The 23,693-nt window shown below is 41.7% G+C and overlaps 1 protein-coding gene across 1 annotated transcript in view; it reads right to left on the reverse strand.

The window, feature by feature from the left end:
* The window catches only part of dchs1b (dachsous cadherin-related 1b), a 99,264-nt gene that overhangs the window by 60,263 nt on the left and 15,308 nt on the right, over positions 1–23,693 (reverse strand). The window contains exons 2-4 of the mRNA XM_042498854.2: positions 21,155–22,000; positions 20,846–21,043; positions 19,805–20,578 (exon numbers count right to left, since the gene is read on the reverse strand). Of these exons, the coding sequence (XP_042354788.2) occupies positions 19,805–20,578; positions 20,846–21,043; positions 21,155–21,982 (1,800 nt within the window). The 5' untranslated portion in view covers positions 21,983–22,000. The remainder of the gene's footprint in view (positions 1–19,804; positions 20,579–20,845; positions 21,044–21,154; positions 22,001–23,693) is intronic.

Here is a 23,693-nt window from a genome sequence, read left to right on the forward strand (position 1 = left end):
AACAACACTTTTATCATTTTTGAAGGGCAAATGTAATCGCCAGAAGAAAAAGCTAATGTTAGACTATAAGTAAACTACACTACGGTTTCATGACTTTATCGTCTATACAACAAGGCTGAAAAGCCATGTTTGCCATGATGACATTTTGTAGTCTCACTTAGCTTCTTGTCAGCAAATACCTTTTAAAAGACAAGTAAAAGCTTCACAATTCTGGAGTGTGGTCCTTACTGACAAACTTTATGTCATAAAAAAAACGTGAATATCTTTTACGCTTGTGTTAACCACATACTGTACCTTGTTTCAGACACCTAACCAAAAACCCATTCAAAAACCCCACTCATTACTAATCATACTAACTCATTTTTCATGTTTTAGGACACATCTCTACATCTCAAGCCAAGGACCAAGACAAAAACTGGGATTAAAATACAAAATTAAAAGTAGGCTACCTTCAGTAGTTGAATGAGAAATCACAAACGGTAAAATCAGTTCCACATGGAATGAGCTGCTGTATAAGAATGACACTCGCAGCACATGACTGAAGACCATTTATCTATCCATCTGCCTCTGTCTATTTACTATTTTTTCCTTGCTTGCTAGCCACATTTTGATCAGATAAATATGGTGCCAAAAACAAAGTAGTCTCCATAGTGTTCCATAAATGCTGACTGTGATGTTTGCTCAAATTTAAAGCAAACTCCATCTATCTGATATCAGCATGGTATTTTATACCCTACATTCTATGTCACAACCAATACAGGATTTGATTTGACACTAAATCTGGCAACTCCTACCTGTCAAACTTTTCTCTGCATTCTTTCACATATTTCTTTTCACATACTCCAGTGTGTCCCTGTTTGTCCAACATGAATATGAATTTGGGTGGAAGTTGCGGCTAAGCCTGAGGATGGAGCTGTCAGCTGTAATTCTGTCACAGGTGTCGGGATGTAAATGTACCTTTGTCTCTCGCACCTGAGAAACCTCAGTACATCTGACACAGTCATCCTGTTTTGCCCAGCTGAGCCCAACCCCTGGCTTAGTGCGGGGACACAGGGAGAAACCCCACCCCTTGTCTACTGGAGGTTTCCAAAAGTAGGAGAGACTGATGGCTAAACCAGGCACTATGTTTACGCCCCTGATCCAGCACTCAGATACCCAGTCGCTCCATCGCTCCACCCGACAGCGGAATCCGAAGTAGTTTGTCTCGGCCTGGGGACAACCTCGACAGACAAAGGAGTCTGAACTGTGGCATTTTTGGTTCCGCAGTTAAGCCACTCCATAAGCCAGCTGTCAGCCATGAAATGAGAGTGTGTTTTTTTATATGTGCATACTCTTGCCAAGGTGACCTCCGAATGAACGCGATTAAACAAGCTTCTATATTTGTGAGCCTGTATGTATGTGTGTGTCTGTACGTGTGTGTAAAGGTCACTAGTGTCGGTGTAGGGGTTTGGAGGGGAGGGTGCACAGAGAGCGCATACATACAGAAATGAGTGAATGACTGATTTATTAGGTGTATAATTGCCTCTATCTTGGCTGTAGATCTCTGTTGGATGTTCTGTGTGTGTGTTTTTGTGTGTGTGTGTGTGTGTGTGTGTGTGTGTGTGTGTGTGTGTTTGTGTGTTTGTGTGTGTGTGTGTGTGTGTGTGTGTGTGTGTGTGTGTGTGTTAAGAGTGGGCAACGTGAAACACAGCAGGATTAATGGAACACTCAGCACGCTAACTCCATGCAGACCACCAGCATTGCGTTAACCTCTTATACTGAGATATTGAGATAGAAAGGCCGTGAAATCGTCTGCATAGCTGAATATCGTCCTGTTTGCCAGTCCACCTGCACGCCTGTCCATCTCATTTTCATCTCAGTTCTTCTTCTTCTCTTTTATGAGCGTAAGAGCATGCTTTTTTTCTTGGTTGAATATTTTAAAAGCTCAAAGTTAGATTTTCTTCTTGAAGTGGATTTTAGCTTTTATCCTGCATCTCCTTTCTACCCACCCTCCCCTGAAGACTCAGGCATAATTTTATCTGTTACCGCGGTGACTCAATGTATCTCATTTAGGATTTCAGCCAAATGCTCTCTGGTGTATATCATGCCTCGCTGATGTAAGTCGAAGGAGAGAGAAGCAGAGCTCAAACACGCACACACATACACTCTCAGACGCCCAGCGAGCTGTGCCAGAAGAAGTCTTATTCATCAAACCTAACCTTGTGAAAATGTGGACCTGACTACACTCCTCTAAATCACTGGGATGAAATGGCAGGGGGAAGAAGAAGCCAAATCACTTTATTACACGGTGCACAGGCCGTGTGGTGTTGGAGCCATGACTGAAACCAAAAAGAGATGATGTGAAAAAGGGCGGTTGGGAAAATAGAAAGCTCTCCTCCAAAAATAGGAGAACCTGTTTTGTTTTTAGAATGAATGTAAATCTAACTGAAGGCTTAAACTCAGTTGCTCAGATGAAAAATCACCGCTTGCCAGTTTCTATGATTTATCTGTCTTGTTTTAACACAAGATTTTCTTTAACTCCTTGCAAAATTGTTCCCATAGAGAACCTACACCTGCTTCAAAAATACTAAATGAGCCACTGATTGGACTTCAAGCCAAGGTTCAAGTCCTTGCTCTATTGAATCCTAAACCAATAAAGACGGCTCTGAATTCGAAGCCTTAATTATGTGTCTTCAGGCCGTGCAGCAGGAGGACATTAATTAAGCTAAATGATCCTTCCTCTACAAAACATCTCACAGCATTCATCAAGGAACGAGCAGGAGAAATGCTCCCGTGGCGTGAAATATACATGTGCATTGTATGGAGCTGCGGGCAGCCCGGACAGCACTACGGGGTTCGCATCCACTCCACTACGAGAGCGAGGCAGCTGGAAGAAAAAGGCCAGACTAAAGTGTAAAATGGAGGATGTGTGATTGGACTGAGAACAAGACGTCTGCTGGGCAAATAAATATAAAAGAATAATCACCCGCAGGAAAAAAAAGAGGAGAAAGAAAGAAAGCGCCCACTCTATTCTGTGTTGCAGTTTTCCATTTTGGAGGCAGGTCCATCCCTCCTCCTCCTCCTTCATATTTCACAGACAGGGCTGGGATGGATGGGGCTTTCTAGTGGCACTCTGGGATTAGAAACACACACATACACATAACATCTACATGTTCATGGGCACTACACATGCTTAAACACACACACACACACACACACAAACATACACACACACACACACACACACACACAAGCAAGAGCCTGTGAGGTGATTGTTACCAGATGGGGGGGGGGTCGTCCATCCAGGCTCACTGTGATGGACAAAAGATTGCATGGACTTTTCTTCATCCTCTCCTCACTGTGTGCATGCACATATGTGTGTGTGTGAAAGAAAGCATATCAAAGTGTGTGTGTGTGTGTGGGGGAGCTCGTGTCTTCAATGAATAAGGGCTAAAACCCCCCATTTTTCCATTGACTGAGCTGGCAGCTGGCGTATGTGTGTCCCATTCAAATAGAGTGACATGTTTAATTTGACAATTAAGAAAACAAAGGATCCCATTTAGAGCCTCAGTCGGAGGCTGTGTACACTGTGTGTGTAACTGTGTGTGCTTGTCAAGATTCTCCGCCGAAGTGAAAGAGACAGACGGGGAAGTATCGTGGATGCAGGAACCCAAAAAGCTGGAGCAAACCTGAACCGTCAGTTTAGATAAGCAAGAAAAAGAAAAGGAGCTGTGAGGAAAAGCAGGCAAGAACAGAATGAACTTGAACAAGAATTTACTTTTCTGCTAATTCAAACCACTCTGCCTGACCTACTGCTGTGCCAGTCAATCTGGCTCATGTGTGGAGTATTTACAGTTGCGGGTTAAGCATTACCTCAGTTTACCTCAAAGCAGCGGCAGACCACAGGGATTTAAAGGTGATGCAAATAAAACCCGCACATGGTGTCTCTTTTCAGCTGGCGGAGGATCGTTAACCTCACATTAAGTCACACTTTAGGTGTTGGAAAAGCAGGCTTATGCACATGTATACACACATATTATTTTTCTTGCAAATGTGCTTGAAATTATGCTGCACAAACAAAAAAATGTCCAACATGGGAAGAACGGTGCCACTTAGAGTCTGTTTCCTAAGAAAAATATAAAGAAGTTTATGTTTTTTGGCCTAAAAAATCTAACTTTGTACCCACTTATAGGGGACTATGGGAGCTGCTGACCCTTTGAAACCTGAGCAAATGCTTGATAAATTTTTTTTAAAAAACATGGTAAGAGGCAAAGAGCAACTTATTAAGAAATGGTCCAAAAATAAGCAAGAAATTAATAAAAAGCTACAAAAAAATGCTATTAAAAGGTGTCTGACTGCAGCACAATAAAACAGATGTCCATGGTGTTAAAGAGTTAAAGAAGGTACAATTTCAGCACACATTGTTTTTACAAACTGCGCTGATTGGGATTAATTGCCTTTATCTTTGGGTACCTTAGGTATGACCCAAGCAGCATCACTTCAGGCAGTTTGTGGCTATTTTAACATGCGTTCTGTGTTTTCTCTCTGATACATTTGTAACTGATTCCTCTTGAAGTCTCCTTTCATTTTAATTTCTAATAACCTTTGGATTTTACTGTCAGAATAAACAAACTGTATTCCATATTAGTTCAATGATCAGCGCTTATCATAAGATACAGACGGCACTCCCCATAATCCACCCCACTCTCCCCTCTCTTCCTTCCATGTGGTCCTGAGAGTCCTGTTACCATGGCTACCACTGAACGAACGATGGCTCCAACCCCTTTGAAAGCCATCACGCTTCCCCCCACCACACACACACACGCACGCATACACATGCTATCTGTATGAAGTAATGGCGATCATCCTTCACATGGGTGAGTGTTCATATGAAGACTGTCTGCCTGCTCCTCTCTGTGCCTAGTTACAATAACATGACCCCACTCTCCCCCTGACAGCAGTGAAAAATACCTATGGATGGAAGATTCCTCACCAGCACACACACAGACACACACACACACACACACACACACACACACACACACACAGAGAGAGAGAGAGTCTGGTTGTTCTAATTTGCAAAGACAGCCATTATCCTGTGATCAATAGCATTTCTCATGCAGCCTTGTGGCATTTTGTGATACCATTCTCAGTCTGCATGTTGTAGAAGATAATGTCTTGCTAACAATGGAGAGAATGACTGGCTGCTGAAAGGTATAGAGCCATTCCTCTCCTTTTACTCTGAACCCTGCTGTAGACGACCTGCATGGCTGGTCTGCCCAATACCCGTCAGCTCCTCATCCAATCCTCCACTGCATTGCTCTATTTTTTTCGTATTACTACTGCATGTGTAAATGTGTTTGCAAGCAAGGAACGAAAGGCTTCTTTCAAGGGCGTACTCAGACAGATAGAGGTGAAGTCACACAAACCCAGAAACACACTCACACACAGGAGAGTGAGTGGTGATGAATTGGCTCTGCCCCATCTCCCCTGGCCCCCCTTTCTACATCTCTCATCGTCATGGTAACCATCAGCACCTCCGCTGCATCCTGCATTTACGCTTTCACACCACCATCATGGAGCCATCCTTTTTATCACTCTCCTCTTTTCTCCTTTTTCCTTTTTATACCCTCGCTCACTGTCTAAAATGTGCTGAGTCCTGCTCTTTCCACAGCTCTGCATGTCTTTACCATGAATCATCCATATATTCAGCACCTCCAGCATTTCATTGTAAAATATTGAGATGTTCAAGCAAGAGCACAAGTTCCTTGTATAAAATCCTTGGTCTTTTTTGTATATGGTTATAAATGATTAAATGTCTGCATGTGATTTAGTGAGGCAACCCCCAAGCAAAGTGTGCAAAGAGGCTGCATTTAATTCGATGGTCAACAGCATCTACATGGCACACTGACCTTGCCTCTGTCTACTATGGCATTAGGCTTTATCACATTGAAAATTATGCAATGAATTAAAGCATGTAGGGCCACCAGGGTGCACTGCAATATATAATATATTGTTTACAGAATTATAGAAAATAAATACTTGCAGTTTTAATGACAAATCTTAATGAAAAACCAACCAGAAATGCAAGAAATCTGACAGTAGCATTCAATAGATTTTTGATCTCAATTCGACAAACCTGGCTTAAAAAAGGTTAAGTAATGTTTTTCCCTAATCATTCATTAAAAAATTATGAATAAATAACAAGTGTCTTGGTTTAATTTCTGCATCTAATTTTCAGATGAGCAGACAAAGGAAACCAGCCAAAAGAAGAACTTTTTTTTCTTTCCAAATGGATCAACAGAAATTAAAAGCTGCATATATCAGAAAAAAAAACAAAACTTTTTAATAATGCCATTTACTACAAAAAAAGGCTTAACACAATACAGGTAAATACAATTGCATTATATGGTAGGGTACCAAACAGCCATGACCAGCCTCTTGCAATTCATTACCGTCATTGCATGCCTCATTACAACCTACAGTGTATAGTGTACATTGCATTACACGTTATGCACAAACTAAGCAGTATCATCTGTTCTGCACTTCCTGTGATCTCAGTTTCTCCATCTGTATGACTTGAAAGAACCATTCCTTAGATAAGAAACAAAGGCTTTGGAGGAGAAAATACCATTCGATGGATCCACATTAGCTCTAGTATCCGGTATTAGAGCAGCAGATCCGGCACTCCAAGATTCTTGCAATCAAGCAGCTCTATAATCGTCCCCTGGAGCGGGGCAGTAAATACTCTCAACAGCCCGCCAGTGGTGGGGGTGTTTAACAGTGTGCACAAGTCTGTGTGTTTGTGGGGAAGCATGTCTTCATGTCTGTGTGTGAACACAACTTGACGACATCAGAAAGCACTTCCAATTTTTTTCTTAATTGATATTCCCTTACACAGAGCAGGACGCTGGCCAAGATACCAGTGTCTGCCGTGACTAGAGTCACAGAGAGATTGTGCATCAACGACAGAACAAGGTTCCTCCATTAACAATCCAGGCTGACACAGACCTGAGACGAATGGTTTGTGAGATCATTAGCTGGCAGACACGACTACAGGCTGTCTCTGTTTACACTGTCTCTTCCACACAGCATACAAAAGATACAACACTTGATTCACCTGAAGACTTTGTTGTAAGCTGCCACAACCGCCATTCAAAATACAAACTTTTACATTCGAATGCTACACATGACGTTTTAGAGGGTCTTTTGTATTGCATGTATATTGTTCACAGCAAGTAGCATTTTTGACTTGGCGATGCATCACTTGTGATTGGCCTTAAATTTATATATAAATTTGTATATCTATCTATGAATATCTATGAGGTTTAGTTGGTGTTGAAAAGAATACTTCAAATGAATTACTAGACCAAATCCCCTCCTTACAAAGCCTTGTTTATTAGGATATGGAAATAATTTTTCCTTTCTTCTGGGTGAACACTGGGCTGTACCAAATGTCTTTTTTTTCTTATTTTTGAATAAAGCTGTAAAGGTCTATTCTCATATTTTATGACATCATCACAATAAAATATAATTTAAAAAATCCTCAAACACAAATCCTTAATTGGAATAAAGTGATTTGTCAGATTAACTATGTTTTTCTTTTTTAGAATAATTTAAAATAAACTTTCATTAATGACTAGAACTTTAAGTTTAATCAACACAAGTAGGCAGCAGAAGACATTAAATAATGATGAAATAGTGACTGCGCCTTTAGGCTTATAGCTGCATCATGCTTTGACATAAATGGCAATAAAATAAATCAGAAATTTCAAATGGATGTGTTTACTTCTCTTTTTTTTTAAACTCAAAATCATTACAGTCCAGTGCAGAGGTTCTGTGTGACTGACACTCACTCGCTGTGCAAAGGAAGGCGACCATAACCGCGGTGATAATGATGAAATGTCTGGATCACCACTGGAGTCTAATTCTACAAGTAGTAAAATATTAAAAATGTGACCTTGACATTTAATCTGCATCAAAAATAATGGATTGAACAGAAAAAAAAGAAAAAAAAACAACCTTCTCAGCATTCGGATGTGGTTTTATAACCTTATGAATGAAGCTTCGAAACTTCAAACTATTCGGTATAGCTCTGTTGAACTTGAATGAGTATGATATCAGATTCAATGAGCAATGTGTCTTTTTTTCATCTTCCAACCAACCAACTGCTCCCACTTTCCACAACAGTCCCGCTCTGCTGAGCCATGATGTGAAAACATTAAGCTGTGGTGAGTGACAGCAACTCGGGCACCAGATGCTGACATTCAAAGATGGCTGGTGCGACTCCCTCCCCGTTGTCAGTTCCTTTGATGCTTTAAGTAGAAGCACAGCATTGTCTTTAAGCAATGGGAGCCGATTGATCCAAAAACTCAGTCTCAGAGTTGTGACAGCGATGCATCTCTGTCAGCTCTTTACGGTGACATACGCCCTGTCTGTATTTCCCACGTTTGAGCACTTTGACTCAAGAGCATCATCTAGTAGCACTTTTATTGCTAAATTTTGCGAGATGGACATGTTATTCCAAAACCAGGAGATTTATTCCAAGTAGTATAAAGAACTTCCTAAACTGCACACTGCGCACCAGGGTGTGTTAGGCCGCAGTAAATCTGATCCAAAACCACAGAGCTGAATTTGGTCCACATGCACCAGAAATGTTGGTTCTCCTAAATTGACATTAAATCTGACACATCCTTACTCTAAAAGTTAAATCACTTGCAACAGCGAGACAGAACGCAGGCCAAATCAGATGATTTACCTAACCTCAGCCAACACCTATTGCCCAGGCCAAATGCCTGTAAATGTACTCAGTGTGAGGTTAACACAACACAAGGCGACTACTGTTTCATGTCAGAGAGATACATCTTGGAGTCCTTACACGACTCCAACACAAACACCTTGTGCATGATCTGACTGCAAGACATGTAAGAGAAAAAAAACCTTTCTGTCATAGTCCTTAGAGGAGCTTTGACCAAATTGCAGGGTGGGAATACTGAAAGGCACAGTGACAGAGAAGATGGAGAATCCCTTTCCCTTAATAATGAGTTACAGTATGGTTGGTAAGGAAGAGATGGACCACCGTGAAGTAGCTGACAGTTGCTTGAAGCAACATTTTGAATGACCAGAGTAGGAAACATGCGCGCCTTGTCAAGAATGTTTAAACTTTAGACCTTAGAGAAATAATCGAAGTCATTATTGATGAACGGCAAACTCAGCGGCGTGTATTTATAGGTATTAGTGTTAATGTCAGTGGAGCTTTACAAATATTACAGCAGGAGTTCCTTCAAAAGGACATTATACTGGAGCTATTTAAATGATTGACCCGGGTCCAATAGGTATAAATCTGGAGAAAAGAAAGACAAGACTGCAATAAGCACAGTGGTAGCTTCTAAAAAGTCCAACCCACACTGAGCTGGTTGTCATTTTAAAAGGAAAAAACACACTGAGGTTTATTCCTCATCTCCAGGCTGCTTATTAAATTAATATTCTGCTTAGCCGGCATGAACGGGTTCACTGAGTCCAGAAGGCTACGGTTCAGAGCGTGTCTGAAGATGGGACTGCTTCTGTTGAATAAAGGAGATTAAGATCAAGAAAGAAAGTTAATAATCAAGCACTATAATCAGTTTTTCTTATGTGCCTTGATTTTATGTTCCAACATTTTTATCACCTTTCTGATCATGTCTCCATTATTGTCGTCACTCTTTTATTCATTCCCGTCTCGCCGCAACTTGCAGCTCAAGATTTGTACAGTTCAATGAAACAAATCACAACAGTTGCCCATGCAAACAGTAAAGTTATTTCCACTCCTGTAGTCCTTCCAACCCTGTCTGACACACCGCAGCCAGCAACCACAAACACACATGTATGCTCACATGCACAGAGGCCCACAGTGGAAATAAGTCTCAGACTTTTCTGTGGTTTTTATCCCTTAAGCTCATGCACCAGGGTTTCATCCTGTGCTTCTGTTCTTCTCTGTGCATTTATTTAGCTTTATACATCTGCATGAGGGGTGAGCGATATGGCCAAAATCCTTTAGAACTGTATTTTTATATCATGACAACAGTATGTGTCAGAATACAGTAACTGTTCTGTAAATTTAATTAAGAAATGGTTTAAAGTAACCATACTGTTACTTCATTACATTTGATTTTTTTCTTCTTTTATTTGGAAACTTTTATTCACACGAGATAACACTTGACTTAAGACAAAATGCAAAAAACGGTAAAATTTGAATTATTTAATATGGAAGCTTTAAGGTTCCTGAGAACAAATTTTCAAGTGTTTCAGGTTTCTGTATGAACAACTTCACTCTCCTCCTACATGTCTGCCTGGATCATGTTACCTTCCTAGGCAGCTGGGTTTACAAGATCGTGCAAGTTATCCTGGGATCATGCGGGGAGCCAGCCCTGATTTGCTACAGAGCCACCCCTGAATAGCTCCTGCAATTGAAATGGTATTGCTAAATTGTCCAACCCTAATACGTCCATTGTTGTTTAATTACAAATGTGCATAATATACTGCAAAATGCCTCACTTAAGCCCATGTGCAGTACAGCTCAGTGAAACCAGACAGCAATCAGAAAAAGAGGGAGAAGTGGAGATCAACGGAGAGTAGAGAGGGAAGGTGAGAAGTAGTAAGAGATTCTCTTGTAAAAGATTCCACTCTGGGGGGAATGGAAACTTTGGTTCACTCTTCTGGTGTTGCTCTAACCTTTAATAGACAACTCATGGTGAGAACTATCCTTATAAAAGCTGAAGTCTAAAGCAAAGACAATATGAGGTGCACGCATGACAGAAGTGCATCTGGGAGATGTAAAGAAAGTGAGAAACGTGATGTGGACCATATTGAGTATAAAATGCTTTTTGTTAGCCGTTGCCATTTCTCTGATCTCACATAGAGCAGCGGTATTGTTTAATACTGTGTCTTTTGGCAGCGCAAATGCAATACTATATCTGGAATACTAACGTTTCCCCCTCCGCCTCTCTTAGCATCACTCCATGTTTGAGTTCCTGAGGTGAGAAGAAAGTCGAAGAGGACAAGTCAGATGATTAAATGGATGATTCATTTGAGAAAACAAATATCTGTAGCTGCACAGTCTTTGACCCCTGAGAGGAAAATAAATAGTGTGGAGAGAGCTGGGACAGACACAACACCAGAGGAGCGGAGTCAGCCAGATAACAGCTCCGAGGCTTCTGCTACAACACTCACACACACCCACACGCACAGACATCAACTGAAAGTCATGCCCAAGACTCCTGCGGAAAATAACAACTAAGAAAAATGAATTAAAATGACTTGACACAAACGCAAAATGTCTTGGTCACACCCAACTGTGACTTCAAATGGTAACCTCTATCTCTCTGTAAAGCCGAATGACAGAATCTGATACACTGGGAAACAAGCGCCTTCACCGCCCTTCACCCCTAACTTATCGACCACCTGCTGTCCCAAACTGCAGAACCTCTCCCAAAGCAAATACGATCTAGAGAAACACAGGAAGCATACTAATTTACACCAACTTAACTCAACATGTCATGAAATTAGATTAGTGTGACCAAATGAACTGTGGAGAGCCCCAGCATCACCTGCCGCTCGCGTGTGGCGTGTGTGTGTATGCACTGTGTGCCGTCTGTTTGTGTGCAAGCATTCAAGCATGTGCGTGTGTGACTGTGTGACTTTGTTCCTTTCACTCTCAAACTCCAGTGTAGGAGTGAGAAGCTATAAGGGATGAGACAGTGACAAAATGGAGGCCCAGACAGAGATAGAGAGGACGTCTGGATGGCAGATAAGTTTGAAAAGAAACACAATGCAAAAGCAGCCCAGGAGAACTGGAATAGAGAGATAGGCTGGGGAGAAGAGACAGATAGATGTGTGTGTGTGTGTGTGTGTGTGTGTGTGTGTGTGTGAGAATGGCTGCAGTTTTGACTGTGTTTTATATGGAGGATCCTGTGCCTGCAGCTGTTTGATATCTGTGTGTTCAACAGACTAGGGAAGTTATCTCAACAGTGTTCTTTACAAAGTCGAAAGTGTTCACCTTGTCAGTTTCAGACTGTGGAAAGAAACGTGCCGTATTAAAGACTTTAATTAACAAAAGTCTTCTCTATACAATTGTTTCCATTATTATCTAGTATAATTTGCTGATAATCAGCATCTCTGGTTTCATCTGCAGGTTTAAGCCCAGAACAGCCCATAATATTACTTTGGTTAGGTCTATTTAGTCGATAAATTGATGATAAAAATGGATAATCTTTAGGATTAGGATATTTGCTTGGAAATAAGAAGATATAGGAATATATCACCTTGAGCTATGGGAATTTTTCTGACATTGCTCAAACTACTGTCTGCAGGCCAATAATAGCCAACTAGAAATGTTTTGTGTGGACCTGAACATAATATAAAATTTACTCAATATATATTTAATAATCCATGTTTCATTTTAATAGTTTCTCTTTCAATAACCAACATTTAATCAAGCAGAAATCTCTGGGACTGAAAAATTAGACCAACTCTGAAGTGCCAAAAACTGCAGTACCTTGAATTGCCATTTGAGGCTGGCTCCAGAAACAAGTCAATCCCCACAGACTCCCACATAAAAATGCCCAATTTGATCTCTAGGGATCAGATCCATCCCTAGCTCCTCCACACGCTCTACCATCTCATCCAAATATGGTCAGTTTTGGCTCCAAAAAGAAAGACAACAACTGCTGAAATGCCAAAATCAAGGCTTTAAAACAGCAGACCACAAATCAATGGGTGATTTTAAGGTAGCTGTTTATTATTTTATGCTGTCTACGCATTTAGTAAACCAATTTGCTACTGCTTCTAAGCAAGCGTAAGGTGGCTATGAATGACCACTTGAAGAAAGCTACAGGTTGCATGTCAACTAAGGGCACCTTGCAAGTGTCACAAGAATTGCATTTGGTCTTCAATGTCAGTGCTGTTAGCTAAAGTTGGAGAGTTTGAAATGTGTGGGGGTATTTTTACCTATGCTGCCTTCAGTCACATGCTATCTCCCTAAATTGTCTCCCTTAGTCATCAAAACTTTAAAAACTCCTGGACTAAATTATTTATTTCTAATAAAAAGCTCAGTCAAACTTCCATTAAAAGTAAAACTGGTGCATTAATACTTGGGTTGTGTTGTATTGGCATATTATTCTTAAAAAAGGTTTCCACTGATGAAGAAAAAGAGAAATAGAGAAATACTTTCCATTCTTGATAGTCTCCTTCACTGATGGGAGATTGATTCTTCTAAAATAGCAGAGGAAAAGACAAAGTTGGGACCAGAGCAGAAGCCATGAGGGTAAAAGCCCATGAGACATGAGGTAAAAAGTAAAGGGGAAAAAAAGAATGGAAATTGAGATACTCACTAACAGATGAGATGAAGAAATGGAATAGAAAGCAGTCAGACTGGAGAGAGAGACAGAGAGAAAGAGACTGAGAGAAGAAAACCCTCACTGCCATATGGTACGGAGTATTGGGCTTAATGAGGCGTGAGGCCATCCTCTCCACAGAGGCATTGGCCAGTCAGATCACACATGAATGAACACTCTGATAGGTTTAAAACACAGCATATGCCAACAGCTAGTGATATGGAACCAAACTACTGCTTCTGAAGGGAAAAAAGAAAGAAAAAGGAATGATTTACCCAGCCCGGGCCAGAATCCAACACCCACCAAAGAGCAGAAAAATGCTCTTGCAAAAAAGAAATCTGTCTGATAAGAGTTAAATGTTTTGACGCTGATTGCTACTAAAAAATATTACAGCCACTGTAAAAAAAAAAAAAAGCGAGATCTGATGATGCCACTAAATGATAAGACAGGAGATCACCAAAGTTATTACAATTCATCCTGTGGAGGACATGATATCAAATTTCAGGGCAATCCATCCTATAGTTGTTGAGACATTTCAATCACAAAAGGGGTCTCCAACGAATGATTTGATTCTCTAACTTTCAAAGGGCAGCCTTATTTAGAAGTATGCTATATATAGAATTTATTTACATTGCAAACTAGTCAATCGAAACAGTGGTAGACATGCAACTCCCATATTCTGCGAAGTTAAAGTACTGTTTTTGTCAAATTTGATGGCTTTAGTTTCCCATCAGAAAGGGCTGTCTGATGGCACAGTGAGGCCGTGAAATTACTCGAAATATAGCATACACTTCCACTAATATTTGTTCTTTAGGTGGGCCTTATTATTTGGCTAAAAAAAACCCATTGAGGCAGCGTTTGCTCAGCACCGTTTCATTTTATGTAGGCCCCACAAGGGTTTTCTACCCAGAAGTTACTGCAAACAAAAACTGTGATTCGGTCTATAGTTGTAGTTGATATTTTAGTCTGGATGAAAGTGATGGATTGACAACTCAACCCCCTAACAAACAGGAGACGCCATCTCTAAAGCCAGGCTGCTGGTATGGACAAAATGGGGAAAATCTTGAGGATTGCAACCTTGATATTTCAAAAAAAAAAACAAAAAAAACACAGAACCATAAGTTCAGGTCTTCTAAGAAAGACATGACTACTACAAGTTAATAAATACAGCCCACCTCATTATGTAGAAAATTCGGGGCATGAGCGTAAAAAACAGGATGGATTTGGTTGCTGGCATTTGAGCTTCCAGTAGCAAACAGGTGATAAATTCACAGGGAGTGTTGATGGATGTTATGAGAATAGTTCGCATAGCAGACACACCATCCTGATCCCTCGTCACACACATCCTGTCAACATGGCTGGCAGCTGAGAGATGTATGAGTCGGTGGGAGAGAGCGGGAGAAAGAGACAGAAATACAGAACCTGAGAGTGAGCGTGTCAGAACGGGGGCCAGCTGTTAACAGCATGAAACGATTCACCAAAGTTTTGCTCTCGCTGGTGTCTTTTTTGTGTGTGAACCCGACCATTTGTCGGCACTGATCACTTGTTAGATGCAACTGAGGCATGCAGTGACAAGTGATCGCTACGACCTGCAGCCTTCTCGCTCAACTATTGATCCTCGCAAATTAAACACACTGACAGATTAATTAAAACACAAAAGATAAAGTTTCAACAGAGCGGGGTCGTATTTAAGCGCGGCCGCCACTGTTCGAGAACAATCATTGAGGGAAGACATCAAGCGGACAATAAATTTAATCCCCCCCACCCTGCATTTTCAAGCTTAATAGAAACTAAAGTGTGTATGTTGTGATTCTGGGCAAGAGGAAAGTGTAAGAGCTCCAAGTGGAAGCCGTAGTTTGGCCTGGCTCTGGTTTCTGCAACGTCGTATTCAGTGCGACACCAGCAGAGACTGGTTAGAGGAGGCTTTAAAGGAACACCTTCCTGTTTTCTGTGTGTCATAAAATTTCTTTTCTCTATTAGTTTATCAAATGTGATTCGTCTCAGTGTGCGTGTGCGTGTGTGTGTGTGTGTGTGTGTGTGTGTGTGTGTGTGTGTGTATGTTTTAAATTTGATTAGTCTTTCCTTATAGAGCCACATAGAGTTTAGCCACAGGGTCCCAGACTTTGGACTTCACACCAAAAGGGCTGATTGCTTTGACAGGCAGACTTGCTGTGTTTATTTAAGTGGTTTTGCGGGAAGTTCAGGAGGACTAACTCCACCTGTCAAAAGAAACCTGTCTCCTTCCCGTTTCTTTGTTTTTGCTCTATTTCAGTCACCTTCACACCACACTCAAACTCACATGTTCTTGTGAGACTCTCTACTTGTTTTACCTGACAATCCACAAGGCCTGCTCAGTAGGTGAGTCTGTCTGTCCATCAAAAAACAAACCAAAAAATGAAAATGAAGTGGCCATCAGGTCTCAATTTCCCCTTGATCAGCAGTTTGGTGCATGACAGAGTATGTCAGGTCCATCCTTTCAGGAATTCACAGGTTGTTTTGGGGGATTGTTATGGCCTGAAATGTCTGATTTCACAGCAGCATTAAAATAACTGTGATGCATGTTGCAACATTTTCAGGTGTTTTTTGCAATTAAATTGCAGGGACAAGTGAAATTTGCAAAAACATAATTAGGATTCTTCCTTGGATTTATCTCATTCTCTGACATAAATAGCCCTTAGTCATGTGATGATAACCGTTAGCCGTGTCACTCTTAAGTGAATCTGCCACAGGCACTGAGTTCACACTGTCACAGCAGCAATCTCATGATACATGAAAAGAGAGAGAGAGAGTGGGGCAAGTTCACTGAGAGAATCAATATGCAGCATGTAATTCTAAAAGGAAATTTGATTTTATAGAGTTTAAATAATATAATCTTACTGACTTCACAAGGATTGCCTGAGTTTGCGTTAATTGTTGCAATCGCAACATCCCGGAAGGGCTGTCAGATTCCACCCCCTGAGTTTAATCGCTCCTTTGTGCTAGTGCCACCCTCATGACAGTATTGTTTCCACAGTGCAAGCAAGACTGTACAAATAGCAAAAGTATGTTTGTCAGTATGTTTCTCATTCTGTCCAGCCTTTTGCACTGTGGAGCTTAAAGTAATTTGCAGCCTCCATGGGCCCCTGGTGTGGCCTCCAGGTTTTACTCACGTCCCAGCTTACTTCCCTCTCTTATTTCTTTTTGATTCTGATAATTCTTCATTTTTTAAGCACAGTGTCAACCTGTTCTCAACCAGCAAAAAGTGTAGCGCTATTATACTGTTGTACTGCAATGCCAGCGCGCCATTCTCTACGGTTTTGTACATCTCCCAGCTGAGTACATCTGTGCGTCTGGTGAGATGATTGAGTGTTGTTTAACAGGCTTGACCAGGAAACCACATGCTGGACATCACAGGGGAAATGCATCACCTGCTGAAAGTGAGTTCTTGGCTTCAGTACAATACAAAATAAGTACACATACACAGATGTATGACTCACAGGCAAACACATGCAGACAAACTTTTGCTTTCTGTTTTGTTGTCTTACTCTCAGCTATTTCAGCTATTTCCTTCCCACTTTTATTCGGGTCCTTTTATAATTTCTACTTTTATTCCACGTGGGCTTTTTTTGATTCTTAACGCAATTTTTTCCACTAGCTTGCATCTCATCTGTGGATGTCTACTGCATTTGAGCATGCATGTCACTATGTGTGCGATCAACAGTGGCTTACCAGCAGTCAGGTCATGCTGAAAGTGAGCATGTCATTGGATCTGACAGAAACTCTGCAAGGCACAACCCATACAGGAAGGAAAATATGCTTCAACTCTGAAAAATACACATTATACCCAAGAAAACTAGCAATTGACCCCGTGGCATTAGCACTCACTGAAACAGGCCCCACACAGATCAGATGAGATCAGCAACTTTTTTTTCATGCAAATAAGAGTTTTGGTACAATGAAAATGCCCCACACTTAAATAGGCTTGTCACTTTTCATCACCAGCCACAATTCACGCTGTTCTCATGACCCGTACCTTCCCAGGATATGAACCTGATTCAGATGGATGTGCTGTGCATACAGACACACACACATACACACACGGAGGCACCATAACCTCTCCTGCCTGGGAAATACTTTAAGGAAGCGGGGGAAGAGGAAAGCAGGGAAACCAAGAAATAAATAACTCCTTTGTGTCGCGGCTACATAAACAGTGCAGCACATTACAGATTACTATGGTAGTCCAACTGATAAGAAACTTCCTACACACCATTGCTGCATGTATGTGTGTGTGAGTGGACAGAAATCAGGAGACATCATGAGAAAGATTTAAAGAAAGAGAAACAGAACGAATGAGTAAGAAAAACAAAGACAGAGAGTATGGAAAGAAAGAAAAAATGGAAATGTTGGCAGAAAAGAGTAACTACCCTTACCTTTTGTACATATGTGGTCCGTTCGATCCAACACGTCTTCTGATAACTTATTTCCTTGTTTGGATATTAAACATTTGCTGATTTTCTCCCATTTTTACACAAAATTCAAACCGCGCCCGCCAGCCCAGTATAATAACGTGATTGCTATCTATTGTAAATATTGGTACAATACTGAGAACATTCTGCCTTCGTCTCGACTCTGTTAGGAACGTGACAAAACCTCACAACCTGATTGCGGGTGCCAAATAACATCACACAAAAATGTAAACTGGGCCTACTGGACCAGCTGACCCAATTCTTCACTTTGTCACTATCTTGACAGCGTGAAATACCGAAAAGCTCCACAATCTTGACAATTAGTTGGCAAGCGAAAGGAGAAAATACAGAACAAATCTGGAATGACATCCATTAAGGTATAAAGTCAGGTCTAACATAATTTGTGTGTGTGTGTGTGTGTGTGTGTGTGTGTGTGTCCTGTCTGAGTGGCCACATATTCCATTGGCCCACAGAAAAAGTTTACTCCAACTACCATTATCCTGCAAATCACTGCCCCTGTGGGGAGACTCTCGCCCGGGGAATCTTGGCTCGGTTTCGAGCGAGCCTTGAGGAACGTGCCGGAATGAGCAAATCAAGCCTTATTCACTCACTCTGGCATCAAAACCACCCGGGATGTCTGGCATGGGATTACGCCTGCACCTACTGCCAGAATAACTGCCGGCTAGGATTAGAAAAACGACTAACAGTTGATTACAACTGTTGCAACAACTGGAATCGAGGTCCAGGGGGTTCATTTAGTTGGTTGAGGGATATAATAATTCAACAGAGCAGCCTAATTAGGAGCAAATTACAGGGTTCAATAATTCAGCAACGTGCAGGCTGCATCTGTGATTGTAAAGACACCTCAGGAATAAATCACGTTAAGGCTGTAATTATCCATATCGCTTTATTTCTTTTCTAAATCCTTCCACAGGTCAATTCACCTCCTTTTTAATTCATTTGCATCTCATATCACTTCCCTCATCTGCTGTCTTCCCTAAGGAGCATGCCCATATGCCAGTTTCCACAGAGTACCAACCATCCATCCTCCCCAAATATATGTTAAACGAGCCTGCAAGAATGTGAAATTCAACTACTGCTACTTATCTAATTCCAGTTCGGTTGGTATGATTAGAGGCTCAAAGCCTTTTATTGGAGCCACTACACTTTTAAGTTCTAGCAGCAGGCTTTTTAAAAAATGCTGAGAAACAGAAACACTTCTTTTTCTTCTCATCCGCTTCACGGCAGAGGGGCAAAACCAACCTGTAAAAACAGTCGGTCTAAACGGTGCATGATGCCAAGTTAAGATCTTGCTGGAAGACAAACAGCCAGTCATCCTTTTTTCATTTCTCGGGAGAGGACCTCCTTATACATAAGAGCTGCTAGAATCGAGATAAAAGCAAGACAGTCAAGCTGCCGCAACATACCAGGGGCTCACCCTGCGCTGATGGCTTGGTTGCCATGGCAACCATATGAGGTGAGAGAGAGGACATACCAGCACAAGAGTAAATCTCCTCGCAGTAGTTTCAGGAATGCAGGTGAAGTCTGCCTCCTTGTCTTTCTCTCTCTGTTTCTTATTTCTTCCACCTTTATAAATCTTTTTACCACTAAATGAACATGCTGAATGGGTTCACTTCTCAGTTTTTATGAATTACATCACAATGATTCTGAGTGCACCATCCTTTTCTGAAATAGGACTTTGAGCCTGCTTCGCACTTCAGACATGACTTTGATTTCCAGACTCATTTATATTGATGTATAAATCAGGCTTTTGCCAGGGGAGTAATCAGAGCAAGCTTAGGGGGAGAGTGTGAGTGAAAAGCGAGAGTGAATAAAGAGATGAGAGTACGACGGAGACAGTGAATACTTGGTTTTGGCTGCATAAGTAGGACAACAGTGTTACGGCCAACACAGTGCAAGATTGAGCACCATGAGAATTATTAACGGCAGGTCTCCTACAAAATAAGGAGTCAAAGAGATAAAAGAAGGCAGAAGAGAAAACTTTCTTACCTCTAAAAAGCAGGTCCCAGCTGGAGTGTTCTCCTTGATGGAGGCATTGTAAAAGTTATTGGAGAACACAGGTGTGTTATCATTAACATCCTGCAGCACAATGTCCACCTTCGCTGTGGATGACAATGGCGGGCGGCCATTATCCACCGCTACAACGGTCACACTAGGTGCTGGCTCTGATTCGAAATCCAGAGCCGTCGCTGTGGTAATGATACCCGTGACTGGGTCAATGGAAAACCAATCAGAGTGGGAGTTCTTGCCCTTGAGGAGTCTATATCGGACGTCTCCATTGGGGCCCTGGTCCTTGTCCCTGGCGGTGACTTGGAGAACAAAGGAGCCAGGATAGACAACCTCAGGAATGGTCTGTCTGTAGGCCTGCTGGTCGAACAGAGGGGGGTTGTCATTGACATCAGTCACCTGGATGGTGAAAGATGACTCCGCCCTGAGGGGAGGCGTGCCCGAGTCTGTGGCCATAACCCTGAGGTCATACGAGTCTCGTTCTTCTCTGTCCAAGACCTGGTCAACATATATCAGGTAGATGATGCTGTCCTTGGTTGTAAGAGCAAACTTCCCATCACCCCCCTCCAGGGAAACATTCACGTTAGCGTACTCTCCATAGTCTGGGTCTGTGACTGATATCCGAGCAACGTACTGGCCTGGTTGTGCCCCTTCGGAGATCCTTGGAGAGCCATCCTCACTGAGGAAGATGATGGTCATGGTGGGCTGGTTGTCATTGTAGTCCCGGACATGAATGGTAACGAACGCGTTGGTCACCTAAGATGATGGTGCAAGAATTATGTTAGTTTAAAAAAAGACCTTATCTTGGGCTTTTCCATTCTGCCACTGTAGAACGTGAAGGGAGACCCACTCAATATGTGGACATAAATAGCTCATTTTAAGGTAACAAGAAAGCGATTTTAAATTGCAGGGAATTATCCACTAAATAAAACATACTTGTTAAATGATATTTAATTTCTGGTAATATATCCCCCTAAATCCTACACACTAGACCTTTAATGCACTGTAATGTAATGCAATTACCTCAGGGTGGCTGGCGTTATCCCTGGCCTGGACCACCAGTTCATGGACCCTCTTCAGTTCATAATCCAGGGGCCTATTCAGAGTGATGACCCCAGACTTAATATCCATGACAAAGAAGCGGTCAGGGTCACTCTGACGCCGGTTGATTTCATATAGGACCAGACCATTATCACCCTCATCCTCATCTGTTGCAAACACCTGAAAAGATGAGGTGAAGATGAAGGTCAAACACAAATTTAGATGAACTTTGAATCTGGATTTATTAGTAATGAATCACTATCCAAACAAAGACAAAAATTTTGAGCTAACCTGTAGGATGCTGCTGCCTTGTGGAAGACTCTCAGAGATAATAGCGTGATATCTGCTCTGATTGAAGACTGGTGCATGATCGTTGATGTCGGTCACAGTCACTTCCAGGGTCATGGAGCCCATCCTTCTTGGAGAGCCCCCATCAAAGGCCTCCAGGACCAGGGTGTACAGTGATCGTTTCTCCCTGTCCAGCGGTCCATTGACCACCAGGTCTAGATACAGCACCTTGTTAGCAGCTCTCTTGGTCTCCAATCTGAATGCCTGCCCCACGTTGCCCTCTCGAATAGCGTAGCCTTGGGTAGTCAGCTGGTCCTTGTCTGCATCTGTTGCAGGCTCCAGGGAAAACCTTGTTCCCACTGCTGTGTGCTCGGGAATCTTAAGAGCTGCTTTCTTTTTAGGGAACACAGGTGCATGGTCGTTGATGTCATTGACAGTGATCGACACCTCGACAGTGACTCCCGTCATTGTCACGGCAATAAAGCTATAGTGGTCCCTCTGTTCGCGGTCCAGACGGCGTGCGGTGGTGATGATGCCTGTGGTTTCATCGATGTTGAGATCGCTGCTAACGCCTGTGCCCTCATGGTCTGAGATGAAGTAAAGACCTCCGGTTTCACCAGGTGGTAACCCAGCACTGATGTCACCAACAATTGTCCCTGCCGGTTGCTCCTCATCCAGCTGGAGCTCCAGAGCTCCAAGGACAGTTGTAGACTGAACAAGAACAAGGACAATGTATAAATAAAAGAGAGGCTCCTGTCGCCAGAGACTTGAACACACACAGGGTCCGCTGACCCAGGCCCTCCGTTTTGACCCTTTACTTGTTATCGGCATGGCTGGGCTCTGCTACACCTGGGAGACAGAAAAACAGAGAAAGAGAGAAAGAAAAAAATATCAGCCAGAGAAAAGATGTATTTCTACAAGCACAGATATATTTTATGAACTGTGAATTGAGAAATTGAACATCTATTTTCATTCCCTATTTGAAAACACTGAAAAATCACTTGCTCCCCTAGCACAAAATGAAAACAAATTGTTCTTTTTCTAAAGTGTGCATTCTAAATCCTTGCATGACAATGTGCTAACACTTTTACAATCCCAAATCTATATTAAAGACACTGCCTGATGAATTTCAGCTTCCCCCCCATTAAATGGACGTATATATAACATTTTGAAAAGAAGGACTTTCCAGCTGGATCATGAAGATTTGAAAGAGCATGAAAATGGAAGTCTAAATCTGTCCAGGATCCACACTGGCTTAACCACATTGAGGACAGAATCATAAACTATATTTATCTCAAGGATAACAACTTTTATTCTTTGGGTGAGAACATTTTAAAGTGTCCAGAGCCGTCACGCACTGAAATCCCAAGGGAAAACACTGAAACGGACATCTAGATCCTTTGTAAGATTTTTATTTAATGATAGAAAATGCTTACACACACACACACACACACACACACACACACACACACACTTACAAAGACATGGAATGCATGGGAAAGTAAGTCTTTATGGGGAAGTATGAGTCTCATTTAAGACTGTAAGCTTAGCCTCTATGTTGCCGAAACTCTAAATCATGCACAAATCCATAAAGATAATATCCTCCTCATGCTTATGCTATATCAATCTTATCGGTCATATGCTTGATCTAATCATGAACAGATCCACATACTGTAACTGTCCACAAAGGAATGCATCAGTCCAGGATCAAACTCTTTTTGCCAAAAAATCTATATGTTCCTAGTGTGCCAGAAGCATGGATATGCCTCATGAGTCATCACATGGAAAATTGACTGCGAGAAAGGCAATCACAAGAGTTTAAAGGCTATCTAAAACTCACCTGACACTGTTCAAGTTATCCTGCAGCAAACCCACCATCTGGTACTTCCAGCAAGTTAAAACAAACACCAATAATTATTTGCAAATGGTATTTGACCCAGGTTTGACACACATACTTTTGTACACTGACATAAAACTCTCGAAATACAAATTTAACCTGTATGGCTGCTCCAAACTCTCGTGAGATAGATGCTCATTTTACCCCTTGATGAGGTCTACAAATATTTAGATTATGTTCAAAATGAGACCAATTGTTTATGCATGTTCCTCTCGTATTTACAAGGGATGATTTATTGAGCGTATAACTCTGCAAAACATCCTGTAATGAGGAGGACCATCCAGGCCTAACGTAACTCATTCATCACACTTGGAAAACCAGAGGGATGCTACTTTTATAATCTTGTACATCGAGCACCTAAACACTCTGGAATGTGAATGACTTTGGCTCCTATTAGCTAATGTTTGGTACAAATGACCAAACTATACATGTGTGATGCAGGCAAAGGGCCAGTAGAATAAGAGAGGTTACTTGTCAGTGGAGGTTTTTGGACTTTGCTGGCTAACCATATTTGCCCAGACAATGACTCCCCCAGTGCATGTATAGTCTGGACAGTTAACTCTAGGAATGTCTTCTAACTCTAGCGAGAAAGCCAGCCTGCTGCCAGCTGCAGTATCGGCACATAGATTGAATTGGAGCATTCAC

Source organism: Plectropomus leopardus, chromosome 15, assembly GCF_026936395.1.
Source record: "Plectropomus leopardus strain MGB_pleo_1.0 chromosome 15, ASM2693639v1, whole genome shotgun sequence".
Taxonomy (NCBI): domain Eukaryota; kingdom Metazoa; phylum Chordata; class Actinopteri; order Perciformes; family Serranidae; genus Plectropomus; species Plectropomus leopardus.